Raw genomic sequence first — 18,462 nt, forward strand, 5'->3', positions numbered from 1 at the left:
AGATGGACTTACTGTGTGCAGTGGAACTTACTGAAGTGTTAGACTGGAACACCAGTGTACTAGACTGGACTTCTGGCTACTTCTCACTATTCTAATTGGATTACTTTGGGCATGCTCAGCTGTCAGACAAGTACATTAAATTAACTCTAGACTCACTGGGAAAGGCACCACTGAGCAGTCTTGACAACCAGCATTGTATTTCATTCCCTATCACTATGAGACAAAACAGAGGCAGGGGAAGGCAGAGAACAGCTGTAGCGGGACTGGCCCTATTTTCACATTTACAGCTAATGGCTGTTAGGGATTCTGGTTGGTATGAAAACTTCCTAATGTGATTGTATCAGGAGTATAAGATGCAAATTTCAATTTTAGTTTTCCATACCACGCATTTGAGTGCAGCTCAGACGGAGCTGCTGGGTCTGGGTGCTACACCTGGGTGGTGTGCTCGGAACAGTCAATGTTCAATGAAAGTCAATCTCTGAGCACTGTGATGATGTAAAAATTGAGCTGAGCTTCTTCCATTACCTTGGAGAAGGGTAAAAGATGACAGAACAGTTTTGTGAGGTACTGAAAAGGGTTATATTTTTGAAGTTTGAGTGGCAATGTCCCAAGTATCCCTCCTTGTTCCTATTCTAGGTGCCGGCCAGGGCCATGAAGCACACTTCTCTTGCTGTGCTGCCCTTCACTGGTTCATTTTTGATCTCTCGCTAAAAGGAAATTGCAGAGCTGTTGCTCAAACACGATTGTCGCAGGTTTCTCAAGGGGGAGATGAGCCAGTGAGTGAAACAGTAGGATAATTTGGGGTGAGGGGGCCCAGCAGAGCATGGGGCTGAGCTCCTGGCGCAGGACCATCCCTGGATGGGGTAAAAAAATGCCTTTTGTCTACCAGCCGAGCTGTGTGTGTGTGTGCCTGGGGACGAAGTGGGCACACTGTGGGGCTCTGCCTTTTTCTTGGCTGCCACCAGCGCCTTGAGGGGGGGGGGGTGTTGTTGGCAGGGTGGCGGGGCTGGCACGAAGCCGTACCCCAGCTTTTTGGCTTTTCTACCAGCCAGCGAGCCCAAACCCACCAAAGGAGGGGGATTTCTCCTCAAAATGGAAGCGGCGGGGGCCGGCAACGGGGAAACTTCGGCGGGCGTGAGGGGGAGAGCCCTGAGGGGAGCGCCTTGAGGGGAGAGCCCTGAGGCGAGCGGGCGGCCGTTGTGGCGGGGCGGGACGGAGGCGGGGAGGAGGAGGAGAAGGAGAAGGAGGAGGAGGAGGCGGAGAAGAAGAAGAGGAGGAGGAGAAGAGGAGGAGGAGGAGGGAAGAGGCGGTAGCAGCAGCAGCAGCAGCAGCAGCATGGCGGCCGGGCGAGAGCGGCTGAGCGCGCCGCCGCCCCCCGCTGCCACCGCCGAGCCTCCCCCCGCCGGCCCGCTGCCCAAATAGCCGCCCGGCCCCGGCCCCGCCCGGAGAGAGCCCGGCCGGCCATGGAGCTCGCCAAGCCGGCCTTCCCCGCGCTGCCGCAGGCCAAAGAGGACTCCGAGGTAAGGGCGGCCTGGGCGCCTCCGCCCGGCGGAGCGGGGTGAAGGGAAAAGGGGAGGCCCCCGGGGGGTGAGGGGAGCCCCCTGCGGCCGCTCCCCGCCCTCCTCATGGCCGCTCCCCGCTGGCCCGGCCAGGCTCGGCTCGGCTCTCCCTGCTCCCTTCCTTCGGTCCTCGAAAGGGTTCCTGCACCCAGCCCTGCCCGCAGGCCTCGGGGGCCGCCGCTGGGAGGCTCCGTGTCCTTGCCCGGCCCGGGGTCCCCTCATGGGGGACACCTCACAGCCCCCGGGGTCCCCTCACAGTCCCCAGAGCCCCCTCACAAGCCCCAGTGTCCCCTCACAACAGTCCCCTCACAACCCCCAGAGTCCCCTCACAGCCCCTGGTGTCCCCTCACAACCCCCAGAGCCCCCTCACAACGGTCCCCTCACAGCCCTCAGCGTCCCCTCACAGCCCCCAATGTCCCCTCACAACGCTCCCCTCACAGCCTCTGTTGTCCCCCCATCCTCCCTCGCCCCTCTGCCTGCCCCAAGACCCCAACAACCTCCTCTCCTCCACACCAACGAGCCCCTCCTGCCCGTCCCCTTCCAAGCAGTTGGCTCCGAGGCTCTCCACAAGCCCCTTGGCGTTTCGGGAGGCATTTCTGCCCCGGGACGTGACAGCGGCTGGAGGCAGGTGGCAAATATCCACCAAGGCTGAGCCGGGCCGGTGTCTGATTTCGGGGCTTGGCACAGCTTCGTCGTGCTGCCCTGGGTGCCGTTGGCGTGTCTTCATGTGCTACAAGCAGCCCCGAGCGTGATTCTTTGGTGGCATCCAGAACTTGGCACAAAATGTCACCACATCCATGCCACGAGCCGGTGGTGTCTGAGCTCCTCGCGGCTCCACGGGCTGCCCCGCGTTTCAGGATATTATCCAAGACACAACGCGGTTTATTGCTGTGTCAACGGAGCCGTTGTTGCGTGCTTTTATTGTGGTAAGAGTACCTTCAGCATGCCGGGTACCTGCCTTCTTCTTTCTCGCCTTTGTTGCCATGATTGAACGCCCTCTCCACTTCAGGGCTCGGCGAGTGTTTACAAATCACCTCGGTTGTTTTCAGCAAGTTGTAATCGTTGTGTTCGGATCTGAACACAAATCGCGCGCGGCCCCGCCAGGCTTGTAATTTGTTTGTTTTTAAATATCTTTTCTTTCTGGAGAAACCAATCCCATTAGCTAAGGTTGCTTCTGGAGATGGTTAAGTAAATTAGGCTGGGTGACTTTTCGAGCCTGCTTCTAACTCGAATAGCTAAAAAAGGAGTGTTTGGCTAAAATAGTTTTAAAATCAGAGGTCACTGCCAGTTTTGCTACAATTAGCTGAGTAAGGTGAGTTGTAAGACAGCGTCCTTCACGAAGTGGGGTTTGTTTCTTGCTTGATTTCTTATCTCTCTTTTGATAGTACAGCGTTAAAACTTCAAATGCCGCAGGTCCGTAGTGGAGAGTTTCAGGGACTATATTTAAAAACCATATGCCTTACGCGCTCAGTGCTTCACATTTGTGTCTGACTCTATCGCAGTGTTTGGGGAAGCAGAAAAGTTGCAGCCGGTGTGAGAATGTCTAAGCTCGTGTACCTCTAACTTAAAGTTTTTGCTTTTTTTTCGCTTTTACCCTTTGCTTAAAGGGTAAGAGGCTGCAGTTGTGGGCCCTCAGCCTGATCCTCGAGAAGATGCTTTGGGAAAGCAATCTCAGGAAACTGAAGTCATTCTGCCTCCAAATTGATGGAGAGCTGAATATCAGCCCTTCTGTTTTGCTGTGAGGAGGCTCTTCAATGAGGAGTCCCCCTAATACTCCTTTTTTTAGGAAGAGGGTTGTGTGTGGTGTGGTGTCGTGGTGGGTTTGATTATAAGGTGTTGGTTGGAGAAGGGGCAGTGGAGGGAGAATTTGGGGAACGCCTGGTGGACGTCCCGATGTGGACCGCTCACAAGCACATACAACTCTGGTCGTTTTAACGTGGTCTGGCTGCCAGCTCCCTTCTGACTGACACCAGCAACTGTGTGATGGCTTAAAACAAAAAAAGCCAATTCGTGAGCCCGTCTGGTTGACCGCCCAGCTTCACGCCGCGGTGCTGGTACGAGGAAGGGTAAGAGTGGGCAAGGCTCTCTGCTGGGGAGGGTGGCGAGAGCCTGCTGCTGGATTGACTTCAGCAGGAAGGTGTTCTAGATTAAATAGAGATAAAAGAGATGGATGTCCTGGCCTGTGGATGGTTTGCAACACCCCTAATCCATGCTTAGCACTAAAACCTGCTGAATTTTGGAATGACTGACCCCGTCTAAAAGTACCTGCTGGAGGCTGTGAAGTGCTGCGTTGAGACTTGCTGGCGGTATTTGCCTGCTGGATGGAGAGAGCCCCGCGTGCCTCCTGTGCATTCCTCCCCCGATAACATCTCAGGAACAACATCTCCGCAACGGAGGGACCCCAAGCGCGTCGGAAGCTCTCCTAGCAATGGGTGTCACTCCTGTTCCTGTACCTGCTGTGTGTTTAAGGCTCGTCCTGGTGGCAAAAACGTGTTCCTGGCAGGTCAAGCACAGACAGGCGCCCGCCACGCGTCGGTGCAAGCGTGTGTCAGTGCCGCTTTTTAGTGCTTCCTCTGGCCCCTGCGTGCTGCCTGCAGCCTGGCTAATTGTCTGGGTCTGCAGCGTGAGCTAACGAAGGCTGGGATCCGCCGGCTTCTGTCTCATGCTGGCAAGCCCATGTTAGAAGCTGAACTCCTTTTTTACCCGTCCGTATGCCACTCGGGTTGTTCCAGTTTTAATGTTTGGGTATTGAAGCTGTAACTCCTCGTTCTTGCCCAGGTTTTCTGGTAATTGCTGTGAATGTCTGTAAATAGTGTGCGTTGTTTTATAGGGTGCTGATAGGGAATATGTCAAAGCCCGATGAGTAATGCCGATTGAACATAGCATGGAAACCACTTAGGCTTAGATTTATTTATGTGCCTTTTTCTAAAACTGGTGTGCTTTCCAAGCTGGGCTCTAAAACTTTCTTAAATTTCAGAAATGCTGGTCCTTTTCTCCCAGTGTAAAAATGTGTGGCTAGGGACCCTTCAGAAGAGGCCGGCAGCAGTGCGTGCTGCTGTATGAACACTGAGACACCTTAGCACTCTTGGAAAGAAGGTAAATAAGGACTGGGTTAGTTAAGAAGTACGGTGGCTATTGTTATCCCTTGAAATCTTACCCCAAAAATGATAGGGGTGAGATGTACGCAGCAGGAACACGGCACCGACTGCCAGCGCAATTATTTGTTAAGACGTTGGCGTGTTTGCTTGCGGGCAGGCTGAGTAAACTACTATTCATGATCCACGTAGATTATTTTTTTTTTTTTTTTTTAGGACTATTTTTGTTTTTTGTAGTGGAATGATCAGCCTATTGGCGAAGTAATCAAACTCGCCTTTTTATTCTGCGTGTAAAAGTGAGCTCTCGTAGCACATGACTCCTTCAAGAAACGTTCACGTCTTGGCAGCTATATTTAGTCTGAGACACTAGTTTGTATCTGACTGCTTTTAACCATGGGTAGCACAGGCCATGTAAAGGTGGAACAAATGTCTTTAACTTTTACCAAAGCAGCAATTTTCCTCGTCTTCACACTCCTTAAAGCAAGTAGGAAGCCTGTGTTAGTGTATATACCCCACCTGCCCACGAAACAGAACAAAGGAAATTTAAACGGAGAGCAGGGAGTGTAGGGGAGCTGATGGGATTGGCTCTGTGCGAGTCCATTTAAATCAAATTTCAAAATAAATAAATAAAAGGTAGCAACAACAAAGCCAAAGAGCGTGGCAGCCCTGCCCCTTGGCTGGGACGCCACGATCTGGGAGATGCCGGTGCTGCTCATTGTGGGCACCAAAATCGGTGTTCAGGAGGCTCCTGGAGGCCTTTTGGCCCAAAGATACAGAATGGGACAAACACAAACGAATGTTTCTCATCTATTTTATGCTTCCACTTACCATTTAGTCTCCCATTTTGTCATTTTTGTGGCTCGTGGTCCTCTTTGCTGACACCACCTTTATTTTCCTGTTGTGCTCTTCTTCCTTCCTCTGCGTGCTCTGTCATTCCCGTCCGGGTTGTTTTTTCTCCCCGCCTTCCTGCTTTTGCATTTCCTCGTGTCTTCAAAAGCACCGATGTCTGTACGAGAAGGGCTTCCCGTGGTGCAGCTCCTGCTCACAAACATCCCCAAAACATCTCTGGGCACAGCATCCCAGCCCTGGCCACCTGGGGCCACTTGGCCATGGCATCAAAGCCCATCCTTCAGCTGGCCGTGCCGAAAAGTGGCTGTGCCCACCCTGCCAGCCGGCCTTGTCACCCTTGTGTCCCTCCTGTGGGGACCTGGAGCAGGGATTTCATGTAGAAATAGGTGATTTTTGGGACCGTGTCAGCTCCCTGAGCATGGTGACCATCGGCTGGCAGTGCCCTTGCCTTCAGCTGGGTGCTCCATTGCATTAGCAGAGTGCCAAAGCCCATCCTCACTGCTACCCCTGTCTCAGTAGTGGTGTGAATGTGGCTTCTGTGAGCAAAAAGAGTGGGTATTTATATATCTGCACTATATTTTCATCTGGGGAAAAATATATATATACTTTTTTATGTTTCTAACCAGAATAACTGTGTCTGAGATCATGAAGCATGACCAGAACTGAAGACACAGCCTTTGATTTCGTTTCTGGCTTTAGCTAATTTTGAGTCCCTCAGAGTAACCTGCTTCATGGTGATAGATATGACAGGCTGGGGTAATATTCAAGTGTTTTTCTCAAATATGCTTTCAGGACTTTATCTATTTTCTTTCTGCAACATTGCAGTTGAGTGTGTTCTATTACTGCTTTAACATTTCATGACTTTTTTCAGTAATAGTTTATTCTGCTTCTTTGCACTTTACGAAGTCCATCAGCGTGGCTAGCTTTATTTTTATGCAGGCCTTAAGTGAACGCATTTCCAGGCTTCCTGGTAACCAGCTAGGAAAGGAAGAGTTGAAGTGGAAGGGGAAGAAGAACAAACCTCAGCCTTGAAGAGCTGCGGTGAGCTGTCGGCCTGTGGAAGTGGTCTTGGAAGAAAAGGAATGCAGGAGCCAGGCAGAGCTGGAGGATTGTAGTGTTATCAGCTTCCCAGCTGCCACCCAGTCAGGCTTTCCCACCTGACAAAGCTCTGCTTTTGAAGTGTAGGACCTCAGGTAAAGTGTTCTGGAGAGAGGAATGAGGAGATGGTGGAAAAGCAAAGCGTTTGGGAGACTTCAGACTTCCACAGAATTAAGCGTGAAGCTTTTTGTGTCAGGATGACCGTCGAGGCAGGGGATTGGACCCGTCCACGACCCACACTGCAGGCTGCCAGGGGGAGCAGCAGCAGTGTTGGCAGTTAAAATGATCGTATCTCCTGACTGCTCTGTTCAGCAGTAATCTTCTTTTCCTGCAGAGAGCGGTACGAGATTATAGGCAAGAGATCACTCGGTCAGAGCAGATAAAGGACCCGAAGCAGCTCAGCAGGACGTGGGGCTGTCGTTGCCGGATTGTTTGTCTTCAGCTTTAATTCCACAAACTGGAGGAACGTTGCACCAGGATGGGAGGAGGTGCTTTGAGTTTTATAGCCTATATGAAGATACCACTAGACATGGAAACAAACGTAGGCAAGAGGATCCTGATAGTCCTAGATTCTTGATGTAGGTGAGGAACAAACAATCCTAAGTCTTGCTGTGATGGATTACGATGAGGAATCTGTGCAGAGAGGTACGCAATGCTGCTCACAGTAAAAGAGCTGCCTGAGTATTGAAAAGGGGGATCAGAATCCCAGAGCAGTCAGGAAAGTTTTTAAATATGTGTTGTGTGTGAAAACTAGGGGGTCTTCTAACGGGTTAGGAAGCTGCTAAGTGATACCACGCTGGGTATCCACTTCACTGCCTCCTTCACTTCTATGGGTGAGTTGTGGAGCTGTGTTTAAAACCACGCAGTTCCCTTGCAGGTATTGATTATGGACAAGGCTCAACGTCAAGGCTGCTAAATTAACTTGAAAATTCATGTTATTGAAATCCTAGGTCGCTCTTGCTGGAAAAAATCCACACACATACATGCATTGAACGTATCAGTGCCATGTCAACATTTTCTTCCATGAAAATGGTCTCCTAAAGAACAGGTACAGCTATGGCAAAACACATCAATAACAACTCTTGGCAAAGTAACTCTTGGTGGTGTAGTTTAGAGGGTGGTTACTGGGAAGCTGTCTGCAGCATAGGCAAAATCTTTCCCGTTTGTTCATATCTTGAATTTATTCCAGCTAGGGGTTGGCTGTAGGTGGGGAAGGGAGGGCTTCGAAACGTGCTTCGTTCCCTTTTCTCTTGCTCATCACTTCATGTGGAGGCAGTACGAAGTGCCACAGTAGCCCCCACCCTTTCGTTTGCCTATCGTTATCTTATTTTCATTCCCTCTTTCCATTTTGTCTCCCAAGCATCAAAGATCCCTTCAGTCTGATAAAGGGAAACTTCCAGCTGTTGTTTGCCTTCGGGATGCTGCAGCGTGGAGAGCACGGTTAACAAATGAACTCCTTAAAATGAGACCTCTGCTCGTGTTCAGGCTACGCTGATAGATTTTTCAGGGCCTTTTGCATGCCATTTGAATAATCTTGCGTTGTTAATTTTAAAAGCCTGTAAGGGCTGTCAGGCAATCAGCAGAATCGCTCTTAGTTTGTGTCGTTGCAGAAGGAAAACACTTAAATCTCCGATGCCATCTTTCAGATATTTGTTTTGCAGACTAAAATCCTTGCGAGCTGTACCTTTTGGGCTCTTTGGGAAACGCTGGTGGCTGATGTCTGGAGCTAACAGCGCCGTGTTTTCGTGTTGGGAACATCTGTGGCATCTGTTGCCCTTTGGGTTTTGTTTTCCTTTGGACTACGTACTGCTAAATTCTTGTCTACTTATTGTGCACAGCTTACAGCTTTTGTGACTAACCCAATTTCCTGCTTCAGATGCATTTGAGAGGAGTATTTTTAACACATTAAGGCCCCTTGACCAAAGTAGTGACGAATCTGTGTTTTCATTACGCTCCAGACTAAGACTTCTGAATTCCCCAAGTGCATAAATAGAGTAGTAAACCCACTTTGGCACTTGTGGGCTCCTGGAGCGTAACTTAAGCTCTTCAGAAGTTATTCCTCATGATGTTGTTTTCATACTTGGACAAAACCGGGACTTCCTTGCATATTAGTGAATAAATTATGCTTTTGGATATGCAGTGAGGCAGTGGGATTATGCTAAAACACGCTTGGGTCAACCTTCAAAGGAGACAGTTCCTTAAATATCATCCCTTTGTTACAGGATTTCTACGTTCTGCTATCAGGAGCTTTTATTATTACAGCTGGAACACACAAGAACAGCTTAGCTGGCCCTCTGTCTGTACCAGAGACCGTTTCAGCGTGGTGTTGTGTCCCTGTTTGTACTACTATTTTCCGTAGTATTCAGGGAATCGTTTTGAGTGGCTTCATGTTTGTTTGCTTTCTCAGAAACGCTGCCCTAGATTCAATCCAAGTGGCTTCCAGGATAACTTTCCTGATACTAAAATCCTTTCTAATTCCCTACCAAGAGCTAGCAAAGCCTCCCCGTGTGTGTGTGTGTGTGTGGCTGGGGGAAGCACTGGATTTTTCTTGCGTATCCTTCTGAAAAGGGGCTGACTGTGAAATCGGTGCTGTGGTTGTGGGTGCTGAGGTGGGCAAAGCCGTGGGTTGAGGGCTTGGATCTTACTCAATGCCCTCAAGACCTTGTTGCAGAGGTGGGATACTTGGAGCTGAACTTCGTGGTAGCTCCGAGGAGACCAGGGATCCTGCAGGAGGCGTTGGGCATCACCTTCGTGCAGCCCAACGCCGGCATCTGTGGGTGCTGTGTGAGGATCCTTCCCGGTGTGACGGCCTCGCGTGGGGAAATGTGGAAATCTGTTTCTTTGTGGCTTGCTGTGGTGATGCAGAACACGACTTCCTAGGGTTGTTAAAGCTAAATCCTGAATATTCAAGGCTAAGTCGGTGTGAGTATAGGCAGTGAGATAGATGCTCTGAGTTTTAAGGGAGCTCCTGCTGTGCCTGCTTCCTTGTGCCTGTTTGTTCAGGGCTGTGGGAATGTAACAGCCAAAGGACTCTTCCCTCTGTGCCTCATACACAATGTCCCGAAGCTTTTCCCTTTTTTCTTCCCCCCCTCCTTCTTCCTCTCCTCTTTAGAGGCATTTCAAAGCAGAAAGCCGAGCCGTGGATATACACCACGCCGGCTCTCCTGCACAGGCTTCCTCGCTGATGACGTCGGGTGCTTGAGTTTTTCTGCACGTTCGCTCTCAGAAGAGTGATGTGCCTTGTCCTCGAGTGTCACTGGAGTCTGCCTGGAGAGGTAGCAGGTAGCTCGTACATGCTGCAGAAAACAGACTTCATTCTTTTCTATAATGTGCATGGATAGGTCTCTGCCTGGATTTGTTTTCCCTCCTGTGTGCTTATATATTTATTTTCCTTTTATTTTGAAGGATTGGACCTATCCCATGAGGAGAGAGATGCAGGTATGACATACTTTAATTTTCCCTTTGGGTCAAAACCCACGGTGCCTTCTAAAGGGGGGAAAAAAAAAAAAAGAAAGCCATACAAAAAAAGCTGGTATCAGCTGGTCCTTAGGGTAAAGCATCAGGGAGCACTGTGGGGGAGATTTGCTGCTCTGGTGGAGGAAGGACAGAGGTTTAATATCTCTCAGACACTCCTGGATTAATGTGATTCCAGTGGTGGCATCTTGTTCCATCAGGGACTACAGGTAGCAAGGGGTTTAGTGGCAGGGGGGAGAGGGCTGCTGGCTTAGCATCAAGGTGGGCTTGAGTCTCTGTTGTACAAGTGCAGGAAAAGAAAAAATCTCCTTCAGAATCCCCCCAAATAAATGTTTTTAGGAGCTGGTCACTAAAAATATTGGAGCTCTGCTTTTTAACTTAAATCCCGTTGGGTGTAGCTGTTCTCATGTGGGACTTCTGGACAATTAAAAGTTTCCTGCCGTGTCAGCCAAATCTTTGTACGAGACCTTCATGTCTTTATTGGGGAGGAGATAACTGCTTAAAATTAGCTTTTTTTTTTTTTTTTTTTTTTTTTAAATTACCCAGCTGGGGCTGGGTAAGAGGTATCAGCCAACCTGGAGCTTAGTCTAAACAACGGACGTAATTCCAGTGCCAGAACAAGATCTCCTGCACAAAGGTCGTGCTGCTTTTATTTTGCCAAACTGATTTTGTTCCCTCGGCCTGTTTGAAACAGCACTTGATAACGTGTGAATTATTTGTTCCTGTGGGGTCGAATGCAATGTGTGATTTCAGATAATTTTGGGTTGGTATTAACTGTCTGTTTTCTGTCCCCCTAGGAAATTCTACCTGGGTTATTTTTAGGCCCATATTCTTCGGCTATGAAAAGCAAGGTATGATTTTCAGAGGAGTGTCTCATAAGGAAACTTTGCCGTGCTGCTTTGTTACTGTGGCAATGTGGTCAAGTGCACGTGTGTATCCACATAGGTATAAATTTGGTTGCAACATTATGTTCTCTGACATCTTTCCTGCTGGGCAGAAGCAAGGCATCGTGCTTTTATGGGGTGGTTTCTTAAACCTGGAGGATAAGTGGGGGCTGGTATCGATGCCTCCCTCTTTCCAGAGAGAACCTGAACACTGCAGCCATGTGCTGGGGCAGTTGACACTTTGCACAGACTGCATTTTCCTTAATCTTGGAAAAAAAGTGAAAAAGAGCCCTGATTGATTTTTCACATGGCTTGAAGTTGTGCATGCATGCGTACGCACACGTGCAAACTCTTAATTTCTGCTGACTGGCTTTACCTATGCCCTGCAAACCAGAGCAAACTCTAGGTTTGAAGTGACTTTCATGTTAATTAATTGTGAAGAACGTTTGTGTGTGAGTTTTATAATTAAGCTTTAAAATATTTTTTTCTTAAGAAATCATTAAAAAAAAATAATCAGACTTGCACATTGCTGATCAGGCAATCGGTTTCCTTTACTGAAGTGTTGCAACACAGATCAGAATTGGAAACTTATGCAGTAAAAATGAAGTACGTAGCAGTGCTTGACTTGATTGTAGAAGCAAAAACAAAGCTTGTTATCTGCCAGCTTGCACTGTGGCCTGACTGCTCTTACTTTCCATGGTCTGACTCCTGCAAGACGCAATGCTAGCTGAAAATTGCTATAGCCTATGCAGACATGCAATTTCAGGAGAAATGGAAGGTGTGCAAAATCAAACGAGCTTTTGAATGCCTTTCTTGCCTCTTCCTTTCATCATTGGAATGCTTTTTTTCTTACAAATCCTAATGGTTGTGTTTTTGCCTTTTTGAAAGAGAATTTTTCACGCTATGCTGTGAATATTAGAAAGCCAGCTCTGATTTTCCTCAAGTACTTGATGTAACTCATTGCATATTTATGTCTAGCTTTCCTTTTAATGACTGTGTAATAAATGGATTCAGTTCTCAAAGATCTGTTTTTCTTTTTTCTGCAGCTACCTATACTTCAGAAACATGGAATCACCCATGTAATATGCATACGGCAAAACATTGAAGCAAACTTTATTAAACCAAACTTCCAACAGCTATTTAGGTGAGAAATGAGCATAATGTGCAGAAGTATAACAATTAAGACTTACTCTTTAACACCTCACTCTGTAGTAATGAGATATTTCTTTTTGTGTGTTCTTTCTGGTTATTTTTACGTTGTCAAAACTATTTATACACCTTATCATATTTTTCAAAGACTCTTAAATCCAGGCTTTAGAGTTTCTTCATCATGCTAAACTCCAGACATAAGCAAATCCCCAAATGAAAAGTATCTGTTAGTGTCCAGTAACTGTCTTAAGTTATGAGGTTGTTAGTTCTGAGTAGTTTCTGCTGTCAATAAAACACTTGAGGCAACTTGATCAGAAAATGGCTACCTCTGAAAAAGCTGCACGGAGAGCCCCAGAAAAGAATGTGGCCCTTACTCATGTACTGATGGTAAGGATGTGAGTACACAGTGTGCTGCTTTCAAACACAGCTGTGTCGCTGGTAGCCCAGCATTTATGAATTTCTTCTGCCCCCAGGGGTGATTTTTGTCTGGGGATGTTGGAGAAGGTTCCTCACTTGCTTCCTCGTAAGGACAGCCCAGAAGGCTGCTTGCTCGGAGTAGTTCTGGAGTTTGGACCAGAGAGTAAAGCCACGTGGGTAGTGTTGGCTTCCTTCTGCAGGTTGGAGTGTTGTCGCAGGGCTGAGTCAGCTGTAAGCGTTACTGTGTACTCATAGCAACTGTTCTCATTGCAGGTATTTAGTCCTGGATATTGCAGATAATCCAGTTGAGAATATAATACGATTTTTCCCTATGGTGAGTATTTGTGAACGTGAATGGGTTGGGAACAGAGTTCTCCAGTGAGATTTGTATGAGCTAACACGCTTAGTTCCAGGTGTGGGAAGCCCAGCCTGAGGCACATTCCTAGGCAGGTGGCAGGGTTGAGAACTCATAAGTGACCTTTTTATTGCCACTGTAGTACGGGTGATTAAATCATTCTTACAAGCATAGAAACAGAGGCAGAATTGTAAGAGCTGTATTGTATTATGGTCCCAAAAGAAGACAGGTTATGAGAAGCTAATATTTATTTTGGAAACCCTTAGCCTGTAGGGAGTTTTTTTTTTTTTTATCTCCCAAGAATTTATTTTAGTATTTGATACAAGAGATGTAAATTAAACAGAACGTGGAAACTAGCTGGTGTGGGTAAGTCTTACAGCATCTTGAAACATGTTCATGTAGAGGACTTAAAAGGTAACTTAAAACTAAACAGTACACATGACATAGCCAAATTTGGAAATAGCTCAAAACTAAAGGTTTGATCTGTGATTTTTGTATCTCTATTTGAGGTTGGTTTGCTACAGAGCAAAAGCATTTTCTTCCTTCCCCCACTCAAAGGGGAAAAAAAAAAGCTTTTCTGGCTTCACTTCATATAGCAGAGGTGGTCACGTTTTTGCAGAAGTTGGCAAATTAACTGATGGCTTGCAGCTTTTCTAAAGCATAATGCCATTTGACTAAAGCATCCTTTGCAAATCCCAGTTACTGACATCTTAATATTTCTATTGGCATATTTTTAAGAGTCTGATTGGAGCTTTCCCCACAATAAATTATCTAGCTCTTGCTTTTCATCTAAACCTGGTAGTATTTCACAGACCTTTCTAGATCATGTCTCCACTTGTAGACTGATGAGATCAACTTTTTTTACTGAAAATGTCATTGGAGAACTTTTCAGAAGACACGGGCATCAGTAGTGTGATCTACGCCCCATTTCTGTTGATGCCTGTGTTTTTTTCCTGCCCTCAAACTGTTAACCAAGATGTCTGGAAGCCACTTTTTTATTATAATGGCATAACGTGACACAAAATGAACGTAAACAGCACACACAATGGATCTTTAAGCATTTTTGCACCTGGCTTCACATTAAGTTTCACTGACCATTTTATGGATAGTAAAAAGTACAAAAAAAAAAATAGACATCACTTCAGCCAGACGCTTTGAAATCCGTACAGAGTGAGTTGTTGCTTTGTAGAAAGACTGATAAAAAGTTCTATGATATTTAAATGTAAGTAGTAGTAACACTTAGAATAATCTGAATGTTTCAGTCTTGTAATTTTTTTCTCTTTTTAGACTAAAGAATTTATTGATGGAAGTTTACAAAGTGGAGGTAAAATCAGATTTGCTTTTCCCTTCATTTACTGCATTGCTGTTAAAGCTTTATAGCTAGCTTGGTGGTGTGTATAACGCGCTCTTAAGTATGAGGTTTTCTTGAATTTGGGAGGCTAATTGTGTTCAACTTGAGCTGAATTGTACAAATTCAGAGTAAAGTGTTTTTTTTTTCTCTTGCCTCCAAATGGAAAACAAACTTCTTAATGTATCGTTTGTTTTTTTTTGTGTCACTTTAAATGCAAGTGTGTTTGTGTGGGAATGAGTTTTGTCTCTTCCCTAATGTAGGGCCTTAAAATCTGCGTTGCAGTCCTGGAATGGAGATCCTGTTACTCAAAATCCCCAGAGGAGCAAAAGATTGTGCTTCCGTATCCCTGGGGCAGTAATGGACAGAGTCTAGTTAGCAATCTAGAGTGAATTAAAACACACATGTTGTTCCTAGGATGTATCTTGCTGCTGTGTAGTTGTTCATAGCAAGGAAAAACTACGTGTCACAGGATTTTCCTCAGTTAATACCAGTGTGGTTTTGGTTTTTGTCTTCCTCAGGAAAAGTTCTTGTCCATGGAAACGCAGGGATTTCTAGAAGGTAGGAAACTACCCATCCTGCTTAGAAATTTTTAAAAATATTTTTTAGAATGTATTGGAATGTATTCTACTGATTTCTATTTTTGTCTTTTATTTCAGTGCTGCCTTAGTTATTGCATACATAATGGAAACATTTGGAGTGAAGTACAGGTAAGACCAGAGTATGGACAGTACTGCACGGTCATGTAGTTAATGATTCCTCTCAAAAGGCACTAAGAGTCCTTACCTAGAGTCTGATATATCTGTAGGTATTGCTGTTTTAATTCAAGCAGTGTAAATGAATGATAATTTGGAGGGAAGGTGAGCAGTCCTGTACTGTCACATCAGCCAGTTGTCACCCACTGAGACTGAGTGAAGACTTCAGGTGAGGCAGGCTATTCCATTTCTTCCCACCGCAGGTTTGTTTTCAGCATTTTGTGAAGAAGCAGGTACCTGCTGTGAATGGGAACAGGATGCCAGCCTACACAGATTGATGCCTCACTGTTAGACTTTATAGGAGAGGCCCCAAGAGGCTGTTTTAAGCAGCGTGTTGAAAGCAGGCCAGCAAGCAGAAGACTGGAGGTGGGGGTGGGCAAAGAGCATGCTGCAACTACTGCCTCCTGTTTTGCCCAGACAATTTCAGTTACACAAACCGATTCTGAGAAGGCTGCATATTTTCTAAGAACTGATAACCTGAAGAAATGCTCATAAAATCACAGATGGCTTTGTCACGGTCTGTTTTCCACTGAAGAATTTTCTCTCTCCTTCTCTTGTTAAGGGATGCATTTACTTATGTTCAAGAAAGAAGATTCTGTATTAATCCTAATGCTGGATTTGTCCATCAACTTCAGGTGATGTTTTGTTCTTCGGTTTTACTGGTCGTAGCTCAAAACCCATTTGATGAATCATCTTGTTCCAGAGCCATTGTTTCTATTTAGCTTTAGCATTTACTGTAAAGATACGCTTCAAGTAAATGTCAGAAGTTAGAGCAGAGCCTGGGAGGAAGATGAGTGGGTATCCTAATTCATTAGGCATAAGCTTCAGACAAAGCAAACCCAGGAATGGAAGAAAAAAAGAAAATTCAGTGTTGTGTAGTGATCAAGAGGCTCTGAAACAGCTTAGTTGGTGGGTAAGGAAAGTGTGAAGTGGATATTTTAGCACACATCCGTGATGCTTCTTGACGCTTGCATTCATAGACGATGAAGTTCACGGGTATGAAACAGCAAACCTTAAATGCCACGAAATTGCTTTATCATATTCCAGGAGCCTGTTGGGTGCGTGGTCAGCAAACATCAGGATAGTGTGGTGAAATAGATTTGCACTCTCGCTGTTACTTAAGTGGCTGGCAGCGAGATGACTAAATGTCTCCTGAGTGTGTGTGTGTGTTTTTAAGTAATCCCTAGTGAGGAGTTGCTGTGTAGTAACAGGCGTGATGGGTCAGCAGAACACAACTTGAAGTCCTTGTGTGGTTTGTCCTTGTAACAAATCTCTGAAGTCGCTATATTCTCAGTTTGGCTTGCTTCTGCTGTCTGAATTGCCTGCTGGGAACAAGAAGTTCTCTAAACATTCTCAGGGATTTTTTTCTGATGACAGTTCTCTCTTTCTTAAAGCCATTTCTTGTCACCCTGTGGGTTTTCTTTTGCTCTGCCTTCCTAGTGGTTTTTGTTGTTCGTGTCAAAACAACACTCCTTTAAAATCTCTGCCTTGCTGTAAAATACCCTCTGATGTGTCCTGAACTCTGAGTTAGTCCTTCTCCTCCTTACAAAGCATTATATAAAAATAAATAGCAATATGTATCACTTTTTCCCCAGGAATATGAAGCCATCTATCTAGCAAAATTAACCATCCAGATGATGTCACCACTGCAGCTGGAGAGATCCCTCTCTGTTCCACCTGGTACTACAGGTCAGAAACCTCTTCTGTGTGATCTCACCTGCTTAGCCTGGGGTTGTGGGTGATTGTCTCACGCTCTTAGTAGACGAAACCCCCAGCAGCAGTGAATCTCAGACTTTTGGGAAGGAAATGGCTGCAGTTGATGTGCAAGCTCTGTTGGAATAGAAAAATGAAGCATGGGGGAGATGCAAAGGGAGCCCCAAAATAGTGGGTTCTAGGAAATTTCTCTTTGTTGTGGAGAAAAGCAAGGGAAGAAGAGTGCTATAAGCAACTGCCTGTCCCAGAAACTGAATGTTGACCCCTTTTAAGGGTTGACTTCCTCAAAGAAAACAGTAACAGCTGTCCTGTAGCCCTGCTCACAGATGGGTATTATTACAGCTGATATTTATCCTCTTTTTTTTTTTTTTTTTTTCCTTTTTTGTAGGAAGTTTAAAGCGAATGCACGAAGAGGACGAAGAACTTGGTACCATGCAAGTGGCAGCAGCACAGAACGGATGATACCTGAGGACAGCACTGTTTGTATTGTGAATTCCTGCCAAGAAAGGTGAAGAAAACTAGGGGAAAAAAATTAATAATGCAAACCGATGAACACACACATAGCTTCTTTTCAATTACATGTTGCTTTCAGATGCAAATCTGCCTCTGCAACACACTAAGCATCATTTTTAAGATGTTGGACTTCTTGAATGAATAGATGGCACTGATTGTTTTACTCCTTTTTTACACTTTACAGTTTTATTCTAAACCAAGATTTTTGGACTTGCAAAGAGGTATTATTGCAATAATGCACTTTTCATACTTGAAATTTCTTTATTTGTATGATATAAAGTTATTACTTTAAACAAAATGCAAGCTGGGGGGGGATTTGTTTATAAAGTTATTTGTGTAATTTATAACAAGAGACTTTAGTAAAGAAAAAATTTGCTAAAACTCACTTTGTTCTCACTATGTTATGGTCACGCTCATAGAAATGAGCCTTACAAGCCACACTGTGTGCTGCTATTGGCAACTGAGCGACAGCAGCGATCTATTCAGTATTAACTCCTTATTTTGTTCTAAAATCTTATTATATACTGACTTATTTTGAGACTGACACTGAGGCCAACTTAAGAGAAAACTGTTCTGAAAATCTCTACTTGCTTTATGCAAGTTAATTTACCAGAGTACTGATAACTTAGCACATGGCTATTTTACTAAATACAGAAAGCAGCTACCAACTTTACACACATCCAGACTGAATTCTTCCAGCTAGCATTAAACAGCTGCTTGTTAAATCACTTGTTTAAGAAGCTGAACAACCAGTGTGGTTGAGTTGTCTACTAGAATAGTGCATTTTCAGACTGGTATTGAAGAATTTCCCAGCATAAGACAAGAGTTGCATCATTTGAGGTAAAAAAATGGGTGAGTATTGAAAACTGGTGCCTGAAGCAGTGACCACAGCAGTATCAAGACCAAAAGGATTCCCCGTGGCTTTTCTAAATCGAAGAGATGGTTAAGGCCACACATTTATCAGTGTTTTAAAGTTCTCAGACTGGGAGTTGCTAAGGGAGTTTGTGCAGCTTTAGCTCTTCCCCCTTCTCAGTAGCTCTGACAGCTGCAATGTAAGTGCAGTCTCAGTTTTATGTTTCTGCTTTATTTGCCAGTTGGTCAATTGCATAAAAAATATGAAAGAAACGATGGCTCCTTTAGAGCAGCATGTTGACTGAGCAAATGGCAAAGCTGTTAGAAGTGGTGTGTGTGGGAAATCTTGTCTTTAGGATGTATTTTAACAGCAAATAGGTGGGCTTAAGACAGTTTAATCA

The 18,462-nt window shown here is 45.5% G+C and overlaps 1 protein-coding gene across 1 annotated transcript; it reads left to right on the forward strand.

The window, feature by feature from the left end:
• Nucleotides 1-1,284: 1,284 nt before the first annotated feature.
• On the forward strand, nt 1,285-17,586 carry STYX (serine/threonine/tyrosine interacting protein). The gene is made up of 11 exons (XM_082762415.1): nt 1,285-1,520; nt 10,007-10,039; nt 10,873-10,926; nt 12,006-12,103; nt 12,799-12,859; nt 14,168-14,204; nt 14,750-14,789; nt 14,888-14,938; nt 15,546-15,618; nt 16,579-16,672; nt 17,085-17,586. Exons 1-11 carry the CDS (start codon nt 1,464-1,466, stop codon nt 17,156-17,158), a joined length of 672 nt encoding a protein of 223 aa, XP_082618541.1. The 5' UTR covers nt 1,285-1,463; the 3' UTR covers nt 17,159-17,586.
• Nucleotides 17,587-18,462: the final 876 nt, after the last annotated feature.

The sequence above is a fragment of the Aythya marila genome (genome assembly GCF_965140915.1).
Source record: "Aythya marila genome assembly, chromosome: 5".
In the NCBI taxonomy this organism is placed as follows: Eukaryota; Metazoa; Chordata; class Aves; order Anseriformes; family Anatidae; genus Aythya; species Aythya marila.

Bases quoted from the DNA above. Each gene is read 5' to 3' on its own strand.
- STYX (XM_082762415.1), top strand. From the start codon at position 1,464: ATGGAGCTCGCCAAGCCGGCCTTCCCCGCGCTGCCGCAGGCCAAAGAG. The intron at 14,790-14,887 runs GTAGGAAACTAC...CTTTTATTTCAG, and splicing joins AACGCAGGGATTTCTAGAAG to TGCTGCCTTAGTTATTGCAT. The intron at 16,673-17,084 runs GTCAGAAACCTC...CCTTTTTTGTAG, and splicing joins TGTTCCACCTGGTACTACAG to GAAGTTTAAAGCGAATGCAC.